The sequence below is a fragment of the Amblyraja radiata genome, chromosome 32 (assembly GCF_010909765.2).
Source record: "Amblyraja radiata isolate CabotCenter1 chromosome 32, sAmbRad1.1.pri, whole genome shotgun sequence".
Taxonomy (NCBI): Eukaryota; Metazoa; Chordata; class Chondrichthyes; order Rajiformes; family Rajidae; genus Amblyraja; species Amblyraja radiata.
The window spans coordinates 13,240,572-13,267,589 of record NC_045987.1 but is presented as its reverse complement, the minus strand read 5'-3'; the positions used below and the strand labels follow the sequence as shown (position 1 = coordinate 13,267,589).

At 41.8% G+C, this 27,018-nt stretch overlaps 1 protein-coding gene across 2 annotated transcripts in view; it reads left to right on the top strand.

Moving 5' to 3' along the window:
- gpr107 (G protein-coupled receptor 107) overlaps nucleotides 1-10,834 on the top strand; it is a 75,955-nt gene extending 65,121 nt beyond the window's left edge. Inside the window, exons 18-19 of one of the 2 annotated variants that reach the window (XR_004416658.1) lie at nucleotides 7,648-8,560; nucleotides 8,594-10,834. Coding sequence is in view for 1 of the 2 variants with exons in the window: in XM_033049086.1 (XP_032904977.1) it covers nucleotides 7,648-7,741 (94 nt within the window). In the remaining variant the exon portion in view is untranslated. Of the gene's footprint in view, nucleotides 1-7,647 lie in introns of both variants that reach the window. The other variant, XM_033049086.1, reaches the window with a different exon arrangement.
- Nucleotides 10,835-27,018: the final 16,184 nt, after the last annotated feature.

Sequence of the window (27,018 nt, the reverse complement as noted above, 5' to 3'; positions counted from 1 at the left end):
GTGTCTGTCTTCAGTTTAAACCAGCATCTGCAGTTCCTCCCTACACAGGCAGTAACCTGCGCTATAGATCAGCTGTTTCCAGGGGAAAGAAGAACATCCCTGCATTTAATTTTGATCTACCCCTAAGTAATTTACGCATGTGACTGCTATCCAGTTGCAATGCTATGTTCTAGTCTCAACATTATTTTATTAGCCTTAGATCAAATTGATTCCCTGTTCTCAGAAGGATACCAATCAAGCCTTTGAAGCTTCTTTGATGGTTTTGCCCTTTTCAAAGGTCTTTTATTGTCACATGTACCAATTAAGGTACGGTGATATGTGAATTACCGTACGAGAAGAAAAAAAAGCAACAAAACACACAAATACATAAAAGTTAACATAAACATCCACATAGATTCCCCACACTCCTCACTGTAATGGAAGGCAAAAAAGTCCGATCTTCTTCCTCTATTTCTCCTGCGGCCGGGGCAGTCAAACCATCCGTCGGGGAGATCAAAGCACCCACAGTCGGCGGTCGAAGCTCCCGGGTCCGGGGGATCAAAACTCACGCGTTTAAAGCGGTTGAAACTCCCACTGGCTTGAAGTTTCCGATGTCGGTATCTGACCAGAGACCGTGGGTTCCGCGATGTAAGCCCGCAAGCATCCATGGCTGGAGTTCCGAGGTTGATCCCTGCCAAAGGGATCGCAGGCTCCACGATGTTAAAGTCCTGTAGGCACCCGCGGTGGAGCTCTCAAAAGTTGGTCTCCAGCAAAGGCCGCCAACTACTTGATGTTAGACCGCAGTGCGGACAGAGATACGATACGGGGAAAAAATCGCATCCCCGTCGAGGTAAGAGATTAGAAAAAGTCTCCCCCACCCCCCACATAAAAAAAGCGAAAGAACACCAAAAACATACATTTAACACATACTATTTAAACACAAAGAAGGAATGGACAAACAGACTGTAGGCGAGGTATTAATCTTGTCGCCCTTCTTCGTACTGTTGCCTGACCCATCATGATTTTAGCTGCTGTTTAGTTTCTGTTCTTGTGGAAAATGTGTCGTTAAGAACAATTGCACGATGTTACTGGTTAAACCTCACCCTCTGTGCTTCAACAGCCAGAAATAAACAATGCTACAGGCCGTCGTGGACCTTGCACGCCCCAACTCCAGGAAGTGTCTATTTGTTGACAGGTTTTTTTGCCACAGGTTATTGTGATTTGTCAAGCAGTTATCTCATCAACTGTTACAGTGCTAGATAACGCTGAACAAAGCCTAATCAAATATGATGGGAAATGCTGCAATGTTTTCCCTGAGAATTATAAGTCTTTGGAATGCACTTTCTCAAAGGACGATGATATTTTTCCAGCAGTGGAAGGGTTCCATAGGTAGATGGAATTGTGAAGTTGCTCCGGCAATCAGATATGATACTTCAAGCTTCGCTCCCCCATTCATCCCTCCCCCCTCCCCTCCCTCAAATTGCCGCCTCCTATTCATACATAAGTACATTCAACTGCAATGCAGCAGCACTCTTTTATTTACACCAAGGTCTCCAATCAAATGCTGAAAGAGAAAAACTATTAATCTGCCTTTTGGTGTTAGCAGCTAAGAGAGAACATTAGTCTGAAAAGACGTTTGGTCTTTGAATTTATATTCTCTCTTCTGAGTATAGCTGAACGTATTTTAAACTATTCAGAACAAGACATGAGTCATGGAGCTCAAACACTTATAGCTCAGGGTGCTCTTTCTTTAAAATAAAAAGAATTATAGTACAATACATCTTGTGAAAATCAAATCTTGATTTCTAAACTTAATAGCTAACGTATTATGGGGGGAAAAGTGCAATAAGCAGTATTTAAGTATCTGGATATTTTAGTTTAGTTTAGTTTATTGTCAAGTGTACTGAGGTGCGATTAAAATGTTTTGTTGCATGCGAACCAGTCAGAGGAAAGACAATACATGATTACAATCGAGCCATTTACATTATAGATACATGATAAAGGAATAAGCGTTTAGTGCAAGGTATAGCCAGTAAAGTCAGATCAAAGATAGTCTAAGGGTCACCAATGAGGTAGATAGTAGTTCAGGACTGCTTTCTAGTTGTGGTAGGATGATTCAGTTGCCTGATAACAGCTGGGAAGAAACTGTCCCTGAATTTGGAGGTGTGCGTTTTCATACATCTATACCTTTTGTCTGTTGGGAGAGGGGACATTCAACAGTTGTACAAGTTGGTGAGATCATACCTGGAGTATTGTGCTCAGTTTTGGTTGCCCTGCTTTAGGAAGGATGTCATTAAGCTGGAAAGAGTGCCGAGTAGATTTACAAGGATCTTGCCAGGATTCGAGCGCATGAGCAACAGGGAGACGTTAGGCAGGATAGGATTTTATTCCTTTGAGTGCAGGAGGCTGAGGTGTGATCTTACCGAGATGTATAAAAACATGAATGGAATAGATATGTTTTTTATTCAAGGTAAGGGAATCAAAAACTGGAGAGCATAGACTGAAGGGCCTGTCCCACTTCGGTGTTATTTGCACGTCATGCAGATGGCGCGCAAAGATTTTGTACATCCCAAAATCCTGGGGCGCCGCGCGTGACCGCGCGTCACTGCCTACGTCACCACGAACCCTGTGCGCGTAATGCGCACCGTGCGTGCATCACGTGTGCAGCACGACACGTGCGTCATGACGCATAAATGATGTCACGTAAATTACATGCAAATGACGACCAAGTGGGACAAGCCCTTTAGGGTGAGAGGGGAAAGACTTAAGGGGAACCTGAGGGGCAACTTTTTCCACACATGGTGGTATATAGAATGAGCTGCCAGAGGAAGTAATTGAAGCAGGTACAATAACAGTATTTAAAAGACTCTGACATGGACATGGATTGAAACGGTTTAGAGGGATATGTGCCAAACACGGGCAAATGGTACTACCTAAGATGGGGCATCTTGGTCAGCATGGACGAGTTGGGCTGAAGGACTTGTTTCTGTGCTGTATGACTATATAAAAATTAGAAGACCTGGGGATAGTTAATACACTTGTGTGAGAGAATAGGTTGAGGTTGTGATGTGGGCAGTGGGATTGCTGAGAGCCATTCAGCATTGACTCAGTGAGCTGGACAGCCCCCCATCAACAATGTAAGAGAATGTGACTAATTTAACTTACTGTAAAACTTACTGTCCTCTCAGAGAAGCCTGGGCGAGTTTCTGCCATGCATTTGTGGCTGGTAGGTACACTCCAGACCCAGTTTGCCATTGATGAAGAGAGTGAATCTGTTGCTATGAATGTTTAGAGTGGTTGATGGGCTGCTAAAGAAGCTTCCCCATGGCTGCCTTGTCAAACTTGTCCAGCTTCTTGTTGGGCTTCATTAATCAAGACAAGTGGAGGGTATTCCTTCACCATCTGATTTGCGCCTCGTTGTTGGTAAAGAAGCCCTCGAGTTTCGGGAGATGCATCCCTTGCTTTAGAGTAACCAACCTGCGATACACGCATGTACCCATGTATTTATGTAGACAGTTCTGTTGAGTTTTTAGCTAATGGTGACCCCCCAGGATATGGATCGTGGGGGAAAGCAGTGGTGATGCCAAGAGTAGGTGGTTGGATGGTAATGTCAAGAGTAGTTGGTTGGATTCTCTCTTGTCGGTAATGGCCATTGACAGTGCGGCACGGTGGCGCAGTGGTAGAGTTGCTGACTCACAGCACTTACAGCTTCAGAGACTCTTTCTATCCCGACTAAGGTGCTGTCTGTGTGGAGTTTGCACTTTCTCCCCGTGACCGTATGGGTTTTCTTCAAGATCTTCGGTTTCCTCCCACACTCGAAAGACGTACGGTTTGTAGGTAAATTGATTGTATAATTGTAAATTGTCCTTAGTGTATGTAGGATTATGTTAGTGTGCAGGGATCATTGATCGGCGCGGACTCGGTGGGTTGGGGCCTGTTTCCGCGCTCTACCTCTAAACTAAACGCTTTTGTGATTTGAGTGTTTTATCCAAGGTGCTATTTAGATAGTGCTGTAGACAGGTATTGATTGCTTCATAGGCTGCAGAGTTGAGAATTGAATAGAAGACCTCACTCTGACCTTAACGTAGAGGGAGCCCACTGATGAAGCAGGTTGACCCAAGGACAATGCCCTGCAGAGCTCTTGTGGTGATGTTCCAGGGCTAGGATCATTGATCTTTGACAACAACAACCATGTTTCCAGTCATTGGATTGCTTTCCCTTCGATGCCCATTGACTTCAGTTTTTCCAGGGCACTTTGATGCCACTGTTGGTTAAGTGTTCTCTTGATATCAAGGGCAATCATTGTCATCTCACTTCAAGAATTCAGCTCCTTGTCCTTGTTTCGATCAAGCCTATGATAATATCTGGAGCCTTGCCAAAAGTCTGAAATGTGGTGGTCTATCATTGGACTGAAAGAGTAGAGGGAAAGAGCTAGTGAAAAGAGATTGGGGGAGGGAGTGTAGGGCAAGAACTAGCAAGCGATAGATGGATATGGTGGAAGAGTGGTTGATTGGTGGATGTCAGCTGGGGAAGGAAAGGTGGGGTTAGTGACAGAGGCTGGGGGGTGGAGTCGAGAACAAAAGGCTGCAGATACAGGAATCTGATTGAAAAGGAAAGTGAAAAGTGGAACTGAATAAGGAGGTGTGGGGATTGGCATTACATCTCCCAGGTTTGCAGGGGACAGTGTCCAAGGGGTAGAAAGTAGTGGGGAGGGTCTCCCTGGTTCAATCATCTTTCTGTCTACATGAAGGCTCCCAATCCGAAACGTCGACTGTCTATCTGCCTCTGCAGATGCTGCATGACCCGTTGAATTCACCCACCACTCGACATTCCTCAGAACTAACGTAATGAAACGAGCAACATGCTGACACAAGCTGAAGAGCTCCTCATAATTCAAGGACCCCCTAAGAATTATAAGAAGCTTCAATAAATTAAGTTTAATCAATAGTCAGTGTTGAAAAGAGCAACAAAATAACAGGTCAGCTGATGCTCACAGACTAAATCCTTTGGCAGTTATCTGCAAATATGTCTTTCAAACTGCTGAACACAGTCACTCTCTCATTTGATGAAACCCAATCATCCTCAATGAAAGTTAATCTTGATTCAATATCCTTTAAGTGTGAGCATTTTCAACCGAGTGTTGTAAACAGTAGGTTAAGAGCTCAGTGCTCCTATCTCCCGGTGGGATTTCCATCCCTTAATCAAACAAATCGGTGTTGATGCTGTTGATTGAAGCTCCAAGTATGTGAATGCTCAGCTGCTTGCGTCCATGGCGTGATAGGGCAAGTATATTTCTATGGTAAATGATTGGAATTTCCAACGCTGAATCTATGGATGTTACCGACTTCACTTCCTATTAGGTAGTTACTTCACCTCCTGGTCAAATGTAAGATGTTCTGCAGGAAGAGTGCTGTGTGAATGTACTCGGGGATTGTCAACTGGTGGGAATGTCAACAGGTGGGAATGTGAATGATTTGAAGTAGAAACATAGAAACATAGAAGTAGGGTCAGCACGTTGCTTATTTGTCACTTTGGGACAGCTTCACAGGCTTGTACCTTTGCCCCCTTTTCTACATCCTTTTCCCAAACAGAGTTATTGGATAGCCTGATACATTGCAATGCTTTCAGCTGCCACGTGACTCTAATAAGGTAATGTTATCAAAAGACGCCCGAGACTTTGTTTTTGGTGGAACTTGGTCCATGGGACACAGAAGCTAGAATATAAACTATTTTTTGTTTGACAGTTTTCATCTCTGCTGTTTATGTGATGTGTGTAGGTTTAGCACTTGTCATATGAAGTACACCTGTGACATGCTGTGGACTAATGGACCATTTGAACCACGGAACCCACAATCCCTCGTCTCCTCAAAATGCTGCAGTTCCGTTTGAGCCGGAAGAATTTGATTTTGCAGTAAACCTTAAGTAGGACCATGGAAAGCCACTTGATTGGGCACTTTGAATGCTGATTTCCTCGGGTGTTCAAAAATTATTTCAACCTGTATTGTTTTCCTTGTGATTAATGCTTGCAGTATGATCATTAAAATTGTTGCAATCGGTAACATTGAGAAATTGAGCGGTGCACACTGTATTCATCCTGAGAGCTAGACTGTCTTTTGTTGTTGTAAAATCATGCATTTGCATACACGGACCAGCATTGAGCTGAGCAATCGATTTGAGCAGTGCAGTGATGAGCCTGCATTGCATCTAGATGCTCAGCCTGCAGAGCTTAAACGCATCTGTTTGCTTTCCTGTTGTTATGTGATGCTCGAGATTTCTTCTCTCTCTGCAAGTCATTTTTGGATAGCACCACTCTAACAATCCTAAGTGATTTAATTTTGTTCTAATGGATATTCTTAAAAGGGGTTAAGAATATAACATGTACGAGTTTTAAAACTCAAAATGCTAGTAGATTCGAAAACTAGGTTTATGATGAGAGGAGAGAGATTTAAAAGGACCTCAAGGGCAACCTTTTCACTCAGCGTCATTCATATCTGAAATGAGCTGCCTAAAGAAGCTGTAGAATCATGCAATTATGATTTTTAATAGACATTTGGACAAATATATGGATCGGAGGGTTTGGAAGAATATGGGATGAATTCCAGCAAATGGGATGATCCCAATATGCCTACTTGGTCAGTTTGGACAAGTTGTGCTGAAGGGCTGGTTTCTATGTTGTACAGCTTTGTGACTCTATTTGCAGGAAGCTGCATTTAAAGGCAAATTTTGAGGGATATTATGGAGGATGGTAAATGAGAAGGAAATCTTTCTTGGGAAGGTATGCGGGGTAAAGCAATTTAGTATGACAGCTTCTCATTGCATCCTGCCCACTTAACAAAATGATTTGTTACTGCTTGAAGTGGGTACACTCTCCCAGCTTCCAGACTAACAGAGGAGACAAAATGACACACAGCAATTGTGTGGAGCGATCAACAGAAAAATAAAGCATTTTCTTTTTTAAAACGTGCAACAACTTGTTCCAGAGGATCCAAATCACTCAGGAGTCTGCTGGGCAACATGACTTGAAGCATCCCTCGCTGAGTTGCTTTCATATTGTCTTCACTTCTCCTTGACAAATAAATAAATGCTGTGAATAAATAAATGCCATTTTGAAACTCCAATGCCAGACAAATGCTGTGGCCATGGTGTGTTGCTTTGGGAATCTCAGCCAGGCTCAACTGCCTGAGGAAGCTGTAGAAGTGAACACAATTACAATTTTTAAAAGACATTTGGACAGATATATGGTTAGAAAGGGTTTAGAGGGCTATGGGACAGATATAGCCAAATGGGAGTTGCCCAGTTGCCAACTTGGTTGTCATGGGCAAGGTGGACCGAATGGCCTGTTTCCATGCTGTATAGTTCTATGACTCTGACCAGTGATTGGAAACTTCAGGACCTCTGATCAATTAAGGGGAATGGCACCCAGGGTGCCACTCATGAATGCTATTCAGGAATTCCATCTGGAAGGTATGTGAGTGTCATTGTGAGTCTTGACTTGGCTCAAGTACACCAATAGTTGTGGTGTACCACAGGTATTCTCTATCTAGGCCCACAGGCAAAATAGACACGCATTTGGCTGCTGCTAACCTGGAGACAATATCCACCATAACCTGATGTCTTTTCCACATTTCGTGGCATGGATGTTACACATTATTTCTTGTTTGTTTGCAGAGTAACTACGAGTGGAATGATGGAAGGAGTGAAAAAAGTGAACCAGTCATCGAATGGCGCCACAGAACAGAGGGAACTGGACAGAGTGGCGTGACGGGCCTTGGAGATGCGAGAGTAATCTTATCTTCCTCTACACTTTGTTCCGTGAGGAATATGAACCAACAACACGGTTCAGGGCTAAAGTGCTTCTGCACAAAATGACGCTCAGTATATTGTTAGAAAGAAACCATATTCCTACAAAGTATTTGCTGTTTTCCAATCATCTCTACACAGTTTGCCGCTGGTGCGGATTACCCGTGCCCTCTAGGCCAGTATAGCTTTCTCGGGCCTAAAGGCATTTTCTAGACTGTGAGACTTTTATGTTTGCTTTATTAATTTTGGTTGTGAGTTTCCTCAGATTCACAGAGAGTTGGGTGGAAATCTGTAAATGTTTACAAACTTACACCACTGTCCTATGGGCAATTTTAAGACTGGAAGCTCATTGTGACTGAAGGTTCTCTGATCCCCAACACAAGCGTAGGCTGCAGAACTCCATTTTAAACTTGTGGTAAATTCTGCTGAGCCAGTATCATTGCACGTCATGGGTTAAATTAACAGGTTGTTGCCTGAAAGAGAAGGTGGCATTGTGTGAAAATCTCAACTCAAACCTGATAGACAAGTTCAGCACCAGTTTGCCTATCCTCTCAGGTGATTGTGCAAAACACAACCTGTTAAGTGAAATTTATATTTTTGTTTAATTTTAAGCTCCTTCAAGTATTACAAAATATTAACCGACTCCCAACAAGGATAGTAATCAAGAAGTTTCTCGACTGCGGATGTCATTCATTGGCTCTTGCTGATTCAAGGCCTGCCTGGTATGATAGTGATTCTGATGTACCAATGGATAGTCTGTTTTGTTTTTTTGTTGCTTATTGTCCAGGGCTCCACTTGTCCATATGAAAGTTAGTTCCAGCACCCATGGTCTGGGAAGAAAGTTGGAGTTCTTATTGCTGGGAGTTTCAGTCCTTACTGTTATCCAATGGCTCCTTGCAGAATGCTTGCCTCTGCATTTGGCTGGCAAAAATGGCCACGTGCAAAGTATTAATGGTGATCACCATTACAAAACTCCAAAGCAAGTACAAAGTAGATACCTTTATGAGAAGGGAAAATATTTGTTAGAACACAGCTATTGTTGGAACTAATATTCCTTTGCAGAATAGTCAGATGAGTGAATATTCAATAGATGAGTCAATCTCTAGAAACCTAAGGATAGCTGGTCTAAGTTCACGTTTATTCTGAAGGAAATAGTTTGTTAATTTCTTCTGAAAATTGAATTTATCATCAGGCAGAGTTTTCTGCAGTTTGTGACTCAGCTTCTCCACTCCTTCGGGTGCTTGGCTGGTTTATTGGTGTATCTTTGCAGTCCTTGGATTAACAAGTAATGTGTAGGAGTAACATCGTGAGACACTACTGTCCCAGATGTGCTGTATAGAGCGGTGTGGGCTCATGCATGCCATCATTTGAGAACAGCCAGGGTACAAAAAGTACAATCTCTGAAAGCTTCATCACTCACATGGTGGAAGCCTGTGCCACAGGCTGCAAATTTAAGGTTCAATGTTTTGCTATGGTACTAATCAATTAATGTTGTGTTTTAATAGTTCCATTTGTATAGTTGTAGCCTAATTTGCAAAGACGTTAAAGCTAGACGCATCACTTTCTCCAATTTTTGTTGCCAGTAGGATATTTCCTTTATGATGTAATCAATCCCTTTTGGTTTTAAATCTTACACCAACTTCACCGTGTCTTGGTGATGTGGCAGATGTCAGAAACTTGCTTCCTTTGATTGGAAAAAGCAGGAGTGCCCTCCCTGATGCTACTCTGTTGTAGCATATCATCACACCAATATAATTTTGCCCCTCTACTTCTCTCTCAAGTGAAAGCATCGTCACAGAATTCATTCAGATTGTATGGCAAAGCTTCACCTTGTTTGCTATACATGGCACATTACCATCTGTCTGAAGAAGGGTCGCGACCCGAAACGTCACCATTCCTTCTCTCCAGAGATGCTGCCTGTCCCGCTGAGTTACTCCAGCTTTTTGTGTCTATCTATAGCACTTTACTTGTTGTTTAAATGGTTTTCTTTTCTTCCCTTCTTCCAACTCGAACAGATTTTGTTCTTAACAATTCCTACTTAATTCTATGTTTGTCATTTTATATACTTAACCATTCCCCATTCATGTTTGCCATCCCTGAAAATCTATTGCACTTTCACATTCTATGATTTGTGCCCATCAAATTACAGGGAACCACTTTGGAAAATGACCAATGCTGTGATACAGGTTCTGGTCACCTACCTGTAACCATATATCTTCAAGGGCACATAGGACAGTAAGTTTTAAATCTCTGATGGGTTTGAAGAGATCATGAGCAATACAGTGCTGGAAGAACTCAGCAGGTCAGCCAGCATCTTTGGAAGAATGGATAGACGACGTTTCAAGTAGGACCTTCTTCCGACTGAGGGCCATGAATGGGCCTTGAGGGCCTGAAATGTCACCTGTGCATTCCCCCCACAGATGCTGCCTGACCCACTGAGTTTCTTCAGCACTCTCTGTTTTGCTCAAGGTTCCAGCATCTGCAATTACTTGTGTCTCCATGTCAGAGATAATGCACAGGTGTCACAAGATTGGACACAATCTCGGGAACACATTCGAAAATGAATACACGCCCCGCGGCAAAAGTTTAAAATGAGGATAAAGGAAGGATTACCTTTGATTGTTGTATAGTTCTGGATTAGGTGAATGCATGATTGGCGATTTTTGCCGTAATTCTATTGCTGACATCTTGGCCTGTGTCCATGTTGATTTGATGGCTCTCAAGTACAATACGCAAGTGTAGAATATTATTGGTCACTGTACATTTGATATTATGTCCATGAAGATGTCAGCGAAACTGAACAGAATGGGACAGATACAAAGTTGAAATATACTCCTCAAAAATATCAGCACCACTTCCCACAAGACTGGGTTTAGTTAAAGATCAAAAAGAATAATGTATTAAAACGAATTAGAGTATGTTGTATGCAGAAGAGAAATGATATCTTCAACTATCTCTGCTGTTGATGTGGGTAAATGTACACATGGTAGATAGCTGAACTCGGGGGAAATAGAGAATTCTTCCACAGTAAAAAGGTCCCAAATTTCAGTCTTGTAAAAATTGAATGAATTGATCACAGTTGGTAAAAGAGTAAGAGCCACATTGATTCTCTGTATCACAAGTTAGGACTGTGAAAAAAATTAGCTGTGTATACGTGCGAGTGTTTATCCGAGATTGTTTCTGATTTAGTGCAAAAACAAATGAGTAAAACAAAGTCCCGAGACTAAGCACTAGACATGTTCATTGGTCAGGCAGTACTTGTAAAGAAGTTCATGTTAATATTTCTCCATTAATGCTGCCTGACCGCTTGAATATTTCCAGCATTCTTTTGTTCCTTGTATCATAACAAATGGCTTTGCATAGGATTCCTGCCAGTCATTGATTTAATAGTTTCTGTCCATGCGCCTTGAAGATTATCCACCACTAACCTGCCTGACTGGGTGAGGTGGAGTGGTGATACAGTTCTTCACATTAATTCAAAGCCAAGCCAGGAAGATAAGCAAAGAGATGGAATGAGACTTGGGTAGAAAGCTGATATTGCTGGGACAGAACCATGACACAGTACACCCTTTCCGGGATGCACATTGTTTGGAGAAATTAAATGGTTGTTGCATTGCAGTCGTGTTAACTTGTAAATATATTTGTAAAACGCAAATAATTAGATACTCTGTACGTTTCAGGGTTCGATAGCATTGAGTAATGGATTTGTAAATGGTGTAAATTTTGACTTATTATTTAATTTTAGTCTTTATCTTTCCTAATGTGCAGATTTTTTTTTAAAGATAGGGCTTTGGCTAATTTAATTGATCATCTGCTTTCTGCTTTGTCTTGGTCCTCTGATTGTGGTCCATAGCAATAAGTGGACAGGTCAGATGATAAAGTCTCACAAGATAATGAGGCTCAGTCAGAAATCACGGTGGAACTTTAGAGCCCCAATGATTGCTTCACTGCTGCCACATGATCCTTTGTCTTGTGCATTTAATAATTTTTCAATTAAAGTTAACAGAAAAAGGTATTTTAAAACTATGGGATAATATGAGCATTTGAAGTTGATGATAGAGTTTGAACCCGAAAAACAAAGAAAGCTAAGTGACAGAGTAACAACTTATTTCCTGTATTAAGTGCGCCCCCACTGTTTTGCTCTAAGTGCATTCAATAGATTGAAGCCACGATCAGCTTTTATGATTGTGTTCAAAAACACATTTATCATGACAAATTGGCTTTTGTCCAAGCACAATCTTTCCAGCATATTAAGCTAGAAGCACCAAACTGCTGATATTCTTCATTAGGGCAGCACAGTGACACAGCAGGTAGAGCTGCTGCCTCACATCACCAAAAACCCGTGTTTTACCTTGACCTCAGGTGCTGTCTGCGTGGAGTTTGCATGTTCTTCCTGTGACCACGTGGGTTTCCTCCAGGTGCTCCAGTTTCCTCCTACATCCCAAAGATGTGCAGCTTTGTAAATTGCCTCGAGTGTGCAGGGAGTGGATGAGAAAGTGGGATAACATAGAACTAGTGGAAACAGGTGATCAATAATCAGTGTGGTCTCGGTGGACCAAAGGGTCTGTTTACGTGATATATCTTTCAATCAATCAATTCATGATGGTTCACTGAATGTAACCCAAACACAAAATCTTGCTATTGCTGGAGATATGAAATAAAATCATAAAATGTACTCAGCAGGGAGCATTTGTAAAGAGGGAACTGATGTCATGTTCAGCATGGAACAGATCTGATGAAAGGGAACTGTCATTTACCTTTTTCTCTCTCCACACACGTACCTGCCTGTTGAGTACCAATATTCTATCAGAAGCATTCCTATTCCTGTACAATTGCTAATATTATTTTTGCAGCCTCACTCGCTGCATGATATCTAGTTAAATTTAGGAGGACTATGTGATTCCAGGGAAATAATATTTCTGTACCTTGGTAAGAACTGATGCTATAATCAGGATATATGATTTTTATTTAAGTTTATTTTTAAATTGGTGATTTAGCTTGGAGCTCAGGAGGTCAGGCAGCAAACAATGCCCTCCATAATGTTTGGGACAAAAAACCCCATCATTTATTTATTTGCCTCTGTACTCCACAATTTGAGATTTGTAATAGAAATAAAATCACATGTGGCTAAAGTGCATATTGTCAGATTTTAATAAAGGCCATTTTATACATTTTGGTTTCCCCATGTAGAAATTACAGCAGTGTTTATACATGGTCCCCCCATTTCAGGGCACCATAATGTTTTGGACACAGCAATGTCATGTAAATGAAAGTAATCATGTTTAATATTTTGTTACATATCCTTTGCATGCAATGACTGCTTGAAGTCTGCGATTCATTGACATCACTACTTCCTGGGTGTCTTCTCTGGTGATGCTCTGCCAGGCCTGTATTGCAGGCATCTTTAGCTTATGCTTATTTTGGGGGCTAAGTCCCCTTCAGTTTTCTCTTCAGCATATAAAAGGCATGCTCAATTGGGTTCAGATCAGGCGATTGACTTGGCCACTCAAGAATTTACCATTTTTTAGCTTTGAAAAACTCCTTTGTTGCTTTAGCAGTATGTTTGAGATCATTGTCTTGCTGTAGAATGAACTGCCGGCCAATGAGTTTTGTGGCATTTGTTCGAGCAGATAGGATGTGTCTATACATTATGCTACTACCACGAGCAGTTGTATCATCAATAAAGATAAGTGAGCCAGTACCTACAGCAGCCATACATGCCCAGGCCATAACACCCCCACCACTGTTTCACAGATGAGGTGGTATGCTTTGGATCTTGGGCAGTTCCTTCTCTCCTCCATACTTTGTTCTTGCCATCACTCTGATATGTTAATTTTCCCTCATCTGTCCACACGACCTTTTTCCAGAACTGTGATTGCTCTCTTAAGTACTTTTTGGCAAACTGTAACCTGGCCATCCTATTTTTGCGGCTAACCAGTGGTTTGCATCTTGCAGTGTAGCCTCTGTATTTCTGTTCATGAAGTCTTTTGCGGACAGTGGTCATTGAGAAATCCACACCGGACTCCTGAAGAGTGTTTCCGATCTGTCGGACAGGCTTGGGGATTTTTCTTTATTATAGAGAGAATTCTTCTGAAATCAGCTGTGGAGGCCTTCCCTGGCCTGCCAGTCCCTTTGCGATTAGTAAGCTCACCAGTGCTCTCTTTCTTCTTAATGATGTTCCAAACAGTTGATTTTGGTAAGCCTAAGATTTGGCTGATGTCTCTAACAGTTTTATTCTTGTTTCTCAGTCTCATAATGGCTTCCTTGACTTTCATTGGCACAACTTTGGTCCTCATGTTGATAAACAGCAATAAATGTTTCCAAAGGTGATGGAAAGACTGGAGGAAAGACTAGCTGCTGATACTCTTATACCTGCATTGAGGCAATTAAACACACATGAGCAATTACGAACATCTGTGAAGCCATGTGTCCCAAACATTATAGTTTCCTGAAATGGGGGGACTATGTATAAACACAGTTGTAATTTCTACATGGTGAAACCAAAATGTATAAAAAATACCCTTTAATAAAATCTGACATTGTGTTCTTTAACCACATGTGATTTTTTTCTATTCCAAATCTCAAATAGTGGAGTACAGAGGCAAATAAATAAATGATGGGTCTTTGTCCCAAGCATTATGGAGGGCACTGTATGTGAAGAGAATGGATAGTCTACGTTTCTAGGCAGGATTTTCCTATCCATTTCCAACCACAGATGCTGCCTGACCCGTTGATATCTTCCAGCACTTTGTTTTTAGCTCATGATTTCAACTTCTGCAGTTTCTTGTGTCTCCAACTTAACTTGATCTAAGCTCTGACATTGCAACGTGATTTAATGCAGTTTTATTCCATCTTGTAGTTGGTTACACAGGGCAATTAAATGAAGCCAAACTACTGTCTGGAAAATAATAAATTCTCATTATTTGTAGAATGAGTTTTGGTTGTTAGATATTCTTAGAATGGAATTGGAAAAACTCTGGGATTGCAAATAATGGATTGATTTGGCCATGAGTCCATCATTGTGTTTGGCTTTTGTGCTACATAACTGATTGGAGTTATATAAGAGAAGATGTTACAGTATTCTGACAAGACATCTCCAGCATATGTATTAATTACTTCAATGTATTGCAATGTATGCTAAAAGCATTTTAAACTGTATTTTACCATGATACCTCTTCTGGTTCAGACCTTGAAGGCTGAGCTATCAGAAGATTGTCTGAATCATATTCTGACAAGAGAAAATAGTTTTAAGTTAATGGAAAAGTGGGAGAAATTCTGTTCCATTCCTGCGCTCCCAGAAAATATTGGTACCAAAAATACAAACTTGCTTCAAAATCCTGGATTTACTATTGTTGGTGTTGTTTTGAGAATGATAGGAACTGAAGCAATGGACATGGTAGGAATCATTAACTTGTTTGCTTCATAGCAATATGGAACAAATGTTGAGTATCAAAGAATTAGATCAGTGGCAATATTGGTAATTCATGCCATTACCGGAGGTGCTCAGAAAAATGCATCATGCGATTAGATTTCAGAGTAAACACACTAATGCATTTAAAAGAAAATGTTCAGTAATATGGAAAATAGTGATATTTTTAGCTTGACCATATACCCACTCTTTTGACATTAACATGTAGGTATTTCCCTTTGTGGAGACCTGTTTAGAAGAACTGCAGTGATCTATTATGGCTCTTCATTCTAATCACGTTTTGATGAGAAATATTGGTATATTATACAAAATATGAGGCTATTCAGGAACTATAATAGGTTTTTTTATTGTCATTAGTTATTGTTAATTGTTTCAGTAAAGATCTTGTTATGCAGTTACAGTCCGAAGCAGTTATTCATCCCCGCTGCAGTATTAACTCCACTGATTGGTTGCTAATCGAGGCACATAAACTTAGAAAAGCAGGTTCTTTTAGTGCTACAGGCAGGAAATATGAGCTATAGACTCGGGGGTACCAAGTCCTATCAAAGAAAGGTGGTGATCAGTATCTGTGTAACACTGTTCAGTGTTGTGTGGTACCAGCACATGATGCATTTAGTAATTTCATAGAATTATGAGGAGTGCAAAAGCAAGTAGGCTTCCTATCTGAGCCCCAAAGTGGCCAAAATGTCAGATAAGACGGAGTGCGACCATCAGTGAAACTACGGAGCTGCCTGAATTGTTTTAATTCCCATGTCCAGTAGGCACTTAAAATATGAATCGGCCACGGTGAGGTATCCAGTAAAGTAGTAAAAAAAACGCTGCTCCCATTGATTTATTGCTGGTTTATACTGGGAAGTTTGTACTTGGCATGAAATCTGCTTCCACATTTGCAGAGCAGAAAGAACGACATATGCGTTTAATTTCTGCTAACCGGGATGTGACATTTTTACAGGTCCTGAGAAAAGCATTTTCCCTCATTGATTGTCTCACTGAGAAATCTCTTTTCACCAATGTTTTTTGGAAGAGACTTGGCAGAATTTTCTTTAATTTTTATACTTATCTGTAACATCATTTTTGGTTTCTACCTCAGTGACAGTTGAATTGTGGTTGGTTCATTTCATCCTGGTTACAAATGAGGGCCTCCTATAACATGAACATATGAGGTGCCCATAATATTGACTCACAGTATAATTAATGTTTCCCTGTACAGTTCGATTTATTCCTCAGTGCAAAGTTTGGAATCTGGCTGAAGGTCAGGAATCATGCAATATTTTAAGAGAAAAGTATGTTTTCAAATGTAAAACTTGGTAGATATGATGCTTTTGGTGACTGCATCGCTCCAAAGTATTTTAAGTGGGAACGTGTTTTAATAGCATAAGCTGCCCTGAAATAAAAGATTGAAGCACATTGTATTGCTTGTGATCGATCCCCAATTATCTCGCCACACGTGGAATGTGTCAGTGTGAGGGACAATCTGTTTTTCACAAGTAGCAAAACCGCAGTGTCCCCAAATGATAGTCACACTTTCCCATGAATGAATTTAGCTTTGCTTTGACAGATGTGGTTCCAATACATTTCATACAGAAAAACAGCTGGAACCTCGCGTAGTGTCTCAGGTCTACAGCATGTTGCCTTTATCTCAGGAGAATGTTTCATAATGTACCTCTCATTTGAAAGAATGGGTGGGAGGAGACATGTGCATGAAGGGTATAGGGTGCTTCATTTTTCAGGAATCTGTAGGTTTTAACTTGTCTAATTATTCCTTTTTGCTTTTCAATTCTGGAATCTTTAAGCAAAATGAAGGGAAGCTTCCTTTAGAACACGTATGTACTAACAATGACACAACTCTGGGGCCTGACTTCACTACACAATCATGGGATGACATATACGTTTACCATTAATGTAGAACAGTATAACTTTGCTGTAGTACACTTTCTCATGTAAATGCCTGCTAACTTGAGCTGATGCTAGATAATGTCTGTATGCAAGAGCCTGCTTTTTAAACAGGCAGTGAAAACTGTAACCAGCAAAGTGTTGGCAACTTTCAAAGGGTTTAAAGTTAGTGTCACCATCCCTCCTCCTCTATGGAACATGTCATTTGGAGCTGGAAAGGCAATCAGTAACATACGTGAATCTATGTTCTATTAATTCTATTGTGAACTCTGCAAATGAGTGGCCAACAATCAGTCTGGCTTTGGCATTCCTGTCTTTGAAACTACATGGCTCCTGTTCCAAGAGTCACAAAATCAATGTGATTGGTATTCAGACCACACTCCATGAAAGCAAAGCGAATGCATATTGACCAAAACGTTGAATGCTTGAAGTAAAATGATTTAGACACGTAGTACATCAGCAGAATTTGCAAAGCCCAGAAAAAATTGAACATCACAGCGGAGATAAGCATGCAGTCCATATCTCACAACTGCTGCGCAGTCAATGATCTGTTGCTTCACTGAATTGAACCATCAGTTGAACAAAGGTGCAGCTGCTTCCTTGGGTTAGATCACACTGTGGTTGTTTTCCAGACTGAGACTTACTCTTACATGATTTAATTTTGAGCATGTTTTACTTGCTTAACTTTCCCTGTGCAGGGTTTTCAAATATGTTTTTATTTAATTGATTTGATAGAGCACACTTCTGTTCAGTGACGACAATGTCAATGCTCAAATCATTTTATATTTTGATTCCCAAATCAATATTCCATGGCATAAGCTTGATTCTCCTAAGGGGGATTGCAGCCATCTCCATCTCCCCAATAAGGATGCAAAGGTAACAAACTGCCCACTTTCCCAGACAATACTTCTGAAACCCTATGGTCTGTGGAACAATCAAGTAGGCCAGAAACTGTGGAATGCAAAACCCGACGGATTATTCACAGCAGAATGATATAGAGAGAGGGAACACAGATACTTGTCTGAAGAAGGGTCTCGATCCAAAACGTCACCCATTCCTTCTCTCCAGAGATCTGTCCCGCTGAGTTATTCCAGATTTTTGTGTCTATCCACTTGTCTCCCAAAGTTTGGGCATATTTAATTATCAGAGCAGACTGCTCACTTGGGTTCAATGTGGATGTTGATGGAATGAGCACTGCCGGTTTATGTTCCTCCGAAACATCTAGAAAATGTAATACATTTGCTTGTTACAGTTCTCAGCTGCCTGAAATGTTGAAAAACAATGCAAGATGGATACCTGTAAGTAGTCTTTTGAACCCGAGTGCAAATAATGAGCATGTGTACATAATTTTTCACTATTTTCTTTGAGGATAATTAGTTTTGAGATGAACTTGCTTGATGACCAAATAATTTCAGTGTTTGTAAAAGATTCAAATAATCATGTATGTTTATAATTTATGAACTTGATTAGGCAGAATGTAGGAACATCTATGGAATGTCCAAGCAATGAATTTGTATTTCTAGACTGTACTAATAAATGTGAGTGATTTGGCAACTTTTGAAAATAAACGTTTTGCGATTTTCTCAGCAGATATGTCTGTCATAAAATGAAACTGGTCATGGGCTACTGAAATATCAATTAAGGCAACTTCTTCAGGTGACTCAATGGACAAGTGCCAGTCTCGGCATTCCTGGACAGTTTGGTCCCAGCATGTGATGAGTTTACATATCTCCACCAAGCCTCAGAACATAGAACTTAGGTTCTAACTGTCAATACTATCTATCCCTTTCATTATTTTATATACTAAGTAAGGATAAAGTTTATTTCCACCTTTGATGTCTGGAGGCTCAACAGCAGCCAAATCTGGCCACCCAACTCGAAACGTCGTATGTCCATTCCCTTCACAGATGCCTGACACTGAGTTCCTGCAGCACTTTGTGCTTTGCTCAAGATTACAGCATCTGCAGTTCCTTGGCCTACATTTTACAGCTACTTGCGTGAACCTTTGGGGAGCTGCTGGTACTCGAGTAGTTAGCAAGGACTTAAGTGGAAATAGGAGAGTAAGTTAGTCTGACGGAGTGTCTCGACCCAAAACGTCACCCATTCCTTCTCGAGAGAGATGCTGCCTGTCTCGTTGAATTACTCCAGCATTTTGTGTCTATCTATGACACAACCAACATCTGCAGTTCCTTCCTGCAGATTCACTCATGATTTTACACACCTCTATCAGGTCAACCCTCCATCTCCTGTGCTCCAAGGAATAGTCCTAGCCTGCCATTCTCTCCCCTAAGCTCAACCCTTCGAGTCCTGACAACATACTCATAAATCTGCCCAGCAATGATGCATGACAATAGTGTGGGAATGGCAGAGTAAAGAATTCCAAACAAGTGGATTTTATGGTCTACTGGTCTGAGCCGTCAGACATTTCTGGAGTTCAGAAGTCCTCCAGCTGAAAGGAAGGATGTTATTGCCATAGAAGGAAACAATTTACTATGTAATCTTTCCCAGGGACCAGGAAGGAAAACAATTAAGGAGATACAGAGAACTGATTACGAGGCTGCTTCAGTGGATACATAACTTGATGTTAGCTTTAAATTGTCAACTTTGTATTTAAATCACCCTGTGGCCCTGACCTCCATTTCAATAATCTCCTACGATCCCTTTATTGTCTGCCTGGGAACCATGGATTTTCCCCAGTGAGTGCATGTTTAATTCCTTGCACACCAAGCCCAACATTTCCCTTGTAGTCCTTTCAAGACTAAATAACAGCTACTGATTTCACTAACTCTTGTAAGCCAATCCAGTATTTCTTCCTAGGTTTTAGTGCCAACTTTGCCTGACTACACCAGATTGTGTTTACATCTATGTTAATAGAATCATAGAGCTCGGAAACAGGCTCCGTGGAGCATTAAAACCAGCAGAGACCCGTTCTACACGGCCTGTTCTTCACCCTTTTCTGCGTCAAAGCTTCCAGCTTCCACTCACTGAATTTCCTTGGCACCAATATCAATTGGTTGTAATACACACAGCTACATCAGAGAGGCTGGGCGAGTCGTATAGCATGAAAGAATGGTCCCCACCCGAAACATCTCCCAGCCATGTCCTCCAGATATGCTGCCTCACCCGCTACGTTACTTCATGGAAACAGGCCCTTGTCCATGCCAACCAAGTTGCATATCTGGATAATCCCATTTGCCAGCATTTGAGTAATAGCCCTCTAACCCTTCCTATCCATATATCTGTCCAGATGTCTTAAAAATCTTTGCTGTAGCTTCATTTATAGTTTCCTCTAGCAACACGTTCTGGATGATGCAGCGTGCAATACATTTTCTCCTTAGAGCAAATTCTTCTCGTATCAGTTTCTCTAAATTATTTTCCTGTCTGCTGCAGCACACAAAATCCGGGCTGAGGAGCTGGTCGGGGCCAACAGTCTGACTTGCTGAGACAGCAAGAGAGTTGTTTGATTATTATCATACAAGAAACCACTGCCAAATGCAATGCAAACTAATTATTGGCCTGACACAGCAGCCTTTATGCAATAAAATACCTTGATGGGATGAATTAATATGGCAAGAGGCTAATGCAGACATTAGCACCAGTCTGGACTAAGTGGGTCATACCTGCACCTGTTCAATGCTGAAGATACACACAACATGCAGGAGTAACTCAGCGGTTCTCTGGAGAGAAGTAATGGGTGATTTTTCGGGTCAAGACCCTCCATCAGACAGCCAGGGGAGAAGGAGTCTTGAGATATGGAAGGGTAAGGTGTGAAAATGAAAGATCAAAGCAGATGATAATAAGGAAATGTGGAAATGGTTCATTGTTAGCTGAAGGGAAGGCAATGGTTTTTTCCTCAATTTATTTCAATCTTTACTTCATTATCTTAATTCCATAACCCTTTTATAAATAAGTGTGCGGCAATGGTGGTAAGAAAACAATGAAATATTTGGACAAAATAAAACGCCACCGATAACATCTCTCATTATCAAACTGAAAAGTTGCTAATTTCTGTTTTTCTCTCTCTCTGGATGCTTCCTGAATTGCTGTGTATTTCTACAATTTTCTGTCTTTTTTCCACGCTGTATCTCTAAACGAAACTAAACTAAAAAGAGGATGAAGCATGTTCAGCCCAGAAGCAGCACCAGAATCCACAGAACAGTGTCTTAGTAAATGTCAGTGACTTTGGGAGAAGATGAGACAGAATCAAAGGATGTTGTTGTCACATTTATAACACAGAAATATCCTGGTGCAATTTTGCAAGAATGTATTGGAGTACTTTACAGTGGCAGGTACAGGATACTGAGTTGGATGATCAGCCATGATCATATTGAATGGCGGTGCAGGCTCGAAGGGCCGAATGGCCTACTCCTGCACCTATTTTCTATGTTTCTGTTTACTTTAGTACACTCTCACTGATTAACTTTCCAAGTATTTCCTGAGGATTATCTTCATCTTCCTGAGCATGGAAACTGGTACAAAACCAACACCTGCAGCTCCTGGTGTCTATAATAAACGATTGATTGGGATGCGCAGTGGAGAGGGAGAAGAATCTGTCATATGTGTGACAAACCTTCCAACAGAAGCTCCAGGCTCACTCCACTGAGGAAGCTCACACTATATTCTGGCTCCTGGCTCGCGTGTAGACCTCACTGATCAAAGTGACGATTTAGGCCTTGAACCAGCTTCTCCAGTCTGGACAGTGGGAATAAGTCACAGAAATCCATATCCAGAAATCCAACCAGGTCCTTCTGTCCAACTCACCCATGTCAACGAAGATACCCCACCTGAGCTAATTCCAATTGCCCATATAATTTTAAACTACCTATCCATTTACCTGTCTAAATGTCTTTTAAATGTTGTTATAATACCTGCCTAAACTACCACCTCTGGCAGCTCATTCCATATACACACCTTTTTGTGTGAAAAAGTTGCCCGTCAGGTTCTAAGAATTTCACTTTGCAATTGCATATGTCACAAATAAAGCACTATTGAACTAAAACTTTCCCCGCTCACCTTAAACCTATGCCCTCTCATTCATGATTCCCCTACTCTGAGTAAAAGACTGTGCTTCATCCTATCCCCCCCCCCCCCCCCCCCCCCCCCATGACTTAATGCACCTCAGTAAGATCACTCCTCAGCCCCCCCTGCGCTCCAAGGAATAAAGTCCTGGCCTGCCCAACTTATCCCTATAGCTTGGTCCTTCGAGTCCTGGCATTACCGTTTGAAAGCTTTTCTGCACTCTTCCCAGCTTCTTGCATACTTAAGGCCCTGATTCCCAGTGACATATTAAACCCTTGGCCTTCGGTTACAATGGTGCCAGTTCTGGAGTTGGTCGCATGCAAAGCATTTGATATTTAGTCTTGGGCCAAACACTTCAAGACTAAATTATGAGCTTTCAATGATGAGTGTTAGATGGCACTGAGCCGACACTCGCTGGAGTTTAAAATAATGTGGATGAACCTCATTGAAACCTACATGATGGTGAAAGGCTTGAATAGAGTGGATGTCGAGAGGAGGTTTCCACTCATGGGAGAGTGTAGGACTACAACACTGAGGTCATAGCCTTAGAATTAAAGCACGTTCTTTTTGGAGGAAGAATGTCTTTAGTCAGAGAGTGGTGAATATGTGGAATTCTTTGCCACAGAAGACTGGAGGCAAAGTCAGTGGATATATTTAAGGGAGAGATAGATTCTTGATTAACACGAGTGTCAGAGGTTATGGGGAGAAGGCAGGGGAATGGGGTTGGGAGGGAGAGTTAGATCAGCCATGATTGAATGGTGTAGACTCGATGGGCTGAATGGCCAAATTCTGCTCCTGTCACTTGTGATCTTATGATTCACATTTAGCACCCAGCGCAGTGTATACGTACTATGGGGCGATTCTCCCAAGAATCATCTTATTGGCCTTCTGGTCTCAAGTATTTTTCTGAGACATGAACTGTGGAAGTTGTTCCCTCTCTGCTCCTGCGAATGAATAACTCAGCAGTGGAAGCGGAGACTCTGCCCGCTTCACCACTAACATGATGGGAAAGGACAGGCTTGCAATTGAAAGGAAACTGTAAGTGGAACAGCTTCACCTTGTAAAGAAAATTGAGTTCATCCCTCTCAGCCCTTACATTCTCAGTCACAATATCTTACAACCCAACTTATAGCTGTTGTTTTTTTTCTCCTTCTGAAGTTCTTGCTTTGGGCTGAGCCACAGTTGCTAAATGCCAGCCATTCTCCAGTGTTGGGTCCAGTCACTGAGCTCATCCATGTCAGCTTGAGCACCAAATGTTGACCCAACCACCATGTGATGGCGGGACAGGGTTGTTCGACTGCTCCAGCCTGGGGAAACGGGGGGCCAGTTATAGGGTCATAGAGCGATACAGTGGAAACAGGCCCTTCAGCCCAACTTGCCCACACCGGCCAACAATGACTCAGCTACACCAGTCCCACTTGCCTGCTCCTGTTCCATATCCCTTCAAACCTGTCCTATCCATGTACCAGTCTAAATGTGTCTTAAACGATGGAATAGTCCCAGCCTCAACTACCACCTCTGGCAGCTTGTTCCATACACCCACCACACTTTGTGTCATAAAGTTACCCCTCGGATTCCTATTAAATTTTTCCCCCCTCACCTTGAACCTATGTCCTCGATTCCCCTACTCTGGGCAAGAGATTCTGTGCATCTACCCGATCTATTCCTCTCATGATTTTGTACATCTCTATAAGATCACCCCTCATCCTCCTGCGCTACATGGAATAGAGACCCAGCCTACTCAACCTCTCCCTACCCTCTAGTCCTGGCAACCTCCTCGTAAATCTTTTCTGAACTCTTTCAAGCTTGACAATATCTTTCCTATGACATGGTGCCCAGAACTGGACACAATATTCTAGATGTGGTCTCACCAACGTCTTGTACAACTGCAACATGACCTCCCAACTTCAATACTCAATACTCTGACTGATGAAGGCCAAAGTGCCAAAAGCCTTTTTGACCACCTTATCTACCTGTGACTCGACCTTCACTGAACCATGCACCTGTACTCCTAGATCCCTCTGCTCTACAACACTACCCAGAGGCCTACCATTTACTGTGTAGGTCCTGCCCTTGTTCTACGTATCAAAATGCAACACCTCACACTTCTCTGTATTAAATTCCATCAACCATTCCTCCGCCCACCTGGCCAATCCTTCATGGTCATCGATTGAATCTGGGAATCCACCATTCGATCAGTTTGGAACCATTCTTGGTCATGTCTTGACAAGCCAGGAAAGAGGTTCCCATAAAGAACAAAAACTGAATGGCATACTGAGAAATTGTACAAATGGAGGCACAAGAAACTGCAGATGCTAGAATCTTGAGCAAAACACAAATGGCTGGAGGAACAGCAACACAGTGGCATAACGTTGGGTTCGATCCTAGCTACGAGTGCTGGCTGTATGGAGTTTGTGCCTTCGTCCTGTTACTGTGTGGGTTTTCTCTGGGTACTCCAGTTTCCTCCCACATTCCAAAGATGTACAGATTTGTTGGTTAATTGGCTTCTGCAAATTGTCCCTAGTGTGTAGGATGCGAAACGAGGGTGATGGACTCGATGGGCTGAAGGGCCATCAGTGCGTCAGGCAGCATCTGTGGAGGTAATAAACAGACAATGTTTCAGCTCTGGACCCTTCTTCAGACTCGCCAGTCTGATCAGTTCCCCCAGCAATTTGGTCTTTACCTTGTAGAGTCCAAACTCATAACGTGTCTGTCCATTTACTCCACAGATGGTGCCTGACCCACTGAGTTACTCCAGCACTTTATTTTGTTCATTTCTACAAATTATATTGACCTTGACGTAAATTAAAACCACTGACTTTGATATCCTTGGTACTGTACTGCTTGTTGATCTTTTCTCATTGCTACCTGTGGATTCTAACAGGCTATTCCCAGACATCAATTAACACATTACAAACGTGAGGTTACACATGTGGTTTGTATTTCACTGTGAAGTAATAGCAAAGTGTTTCAAGTAATGCTGTCAGTCCGTACTATGTCCCCAGTAATTGTCAGCTTGGGTGTAACAGCTGGAAATGAGGCAAATATGGAATTAGCAGAATATGTTCATTGACAATTTTTTTAAAAATTCTAAACATTAATTGTGAGTGAGTTGAAGCTGTGCAGGATCGGTTACGTATTTTTGGAAGTTTCTAATAAACATCTATTAATAATCATGTCCGCAGAGCTTGGGTTGAGGAAGAGGTCAAAAATGAAGAAATGAAGAAAAATCCTACTTACAAGATCGACCAATGTGTCATTTTACGGTTCCTGGAATTGCTTTCATCATTGACATCCAGTCACTTTGCTGTGTCCTTTCTTAATCTTTCCCTGCTCTCTACCTAGGAATTATGGCATTCCCCGTTCCCACAGTTTTCATTCTCCCAGCAAAAGTCCTCAAATCTCAAGATCCATCACCTGAGCAGTGTCAACTTTGCTAGCCCACCATTCCAAGAGTGTTTAATTGTCATATGTACCAGGCAACGGAACATTGGAACTCTTACTTGCTGCAGCTCAACAGGCTTGTAAATGCAATAACACACAAATAATTATATAATAACCAATAATACAATACATCAACAACCATAATATCAGATAAGCACACTATCAGATAACCATAATAGTGCAAAAAATGGAAAAGAAAGAAGCGGGTGGAACAAAACCTGACAAGTGATCGGTGGGTGTAAGTGAGGGGGGTGATTGGCAGATGGGTGGAGTAAGTGACAAAGAATTTCCAGCTGTGGAGGTGAAAGTTGTCCATTCCCTCCACAGATGCTGCCTGACCCGCCAAGTTCCTCCAGCAGGTACACAAAATTGCTGGGGAAACTCAGCGGGTGCAGCAGCATCTATGGAGCGAAGGAAATAGGCGACGTTTCGGGCCGAAACCCTTCTTCAGTCTGAAGTTCCCTTTTGAACAAGTTCCTCCAGCACTTTGTGTTTTGATCTGTATCTGACAGGTTCTGACCTGTTCTCCATGACAATTAACCAGGCAGATAGCACGCCAACTTAGAGGTGCTTTAAAAAAAATATTTTTTTAATTAGCCAGGAGCTAGCTTAGGATAATTAGCTAGGATACAAATGCACATGGGGGTGGAAGATTGCAACCTTCACGTGGTCCGCCCTGTTTCGACTAATGCAATCAACTCGACCTGCACAAACGGAAGATCAAATAGAACAAGTTGTCCAACAACTTTAGGCTGTGCACGCCACACGAAAGAAGAATGCACATGAAAGATTAAATGCCAAGTGCAATGACCCTTAACTGAGAGGGACACTGCATGGTGCGATATATTATTAGCAGGTATACTTTACGCTGTCTGGCAGCACAATCATGAAGGCTGCTTCCCAGCACTTTAGCAGATTGAAGGCTTGATGTTGAGCAGGAAGTGACTTTTACACCTCACCAGCTCTGTGGTAACCCTGCTGGTGACTTTACACCTCACCAGCTCCTCGTCGCGATCCCTGGAAGCGACGACTCGATGCACTCTGTGACACGTCGGGCGACAATTCTGTCAACATGTTGGACGCCGACAGAAGCCAACAGCGAGCTACATTGTCTGACACACGAGCGAGCGAACGAACGTTGTCACATGTGAACCACTGCAGGTAATTGGCAGCCATGGACGTTGGCAATTGTTTGATTTCTATTCTTTTGTTTTCCTGAAACCAAACACACTCCCATTGGGTCAACCACTGCTCTGCCTGAGAACACGGTGGCATCGGTATTGATTTGTTATTGTCACGTTGACATTTGAGGAATTATGAGAATTAAATAATTGGTTAATGGAGATGTCAAACCTCCACAATATCAAGTTTACAAGAACCAAAGAAAGCATTAAAGTCCAAGTTGATGTTGTAGATATTTTAGTGGTATTGGTTTATTATTGCCTCGTGTACCG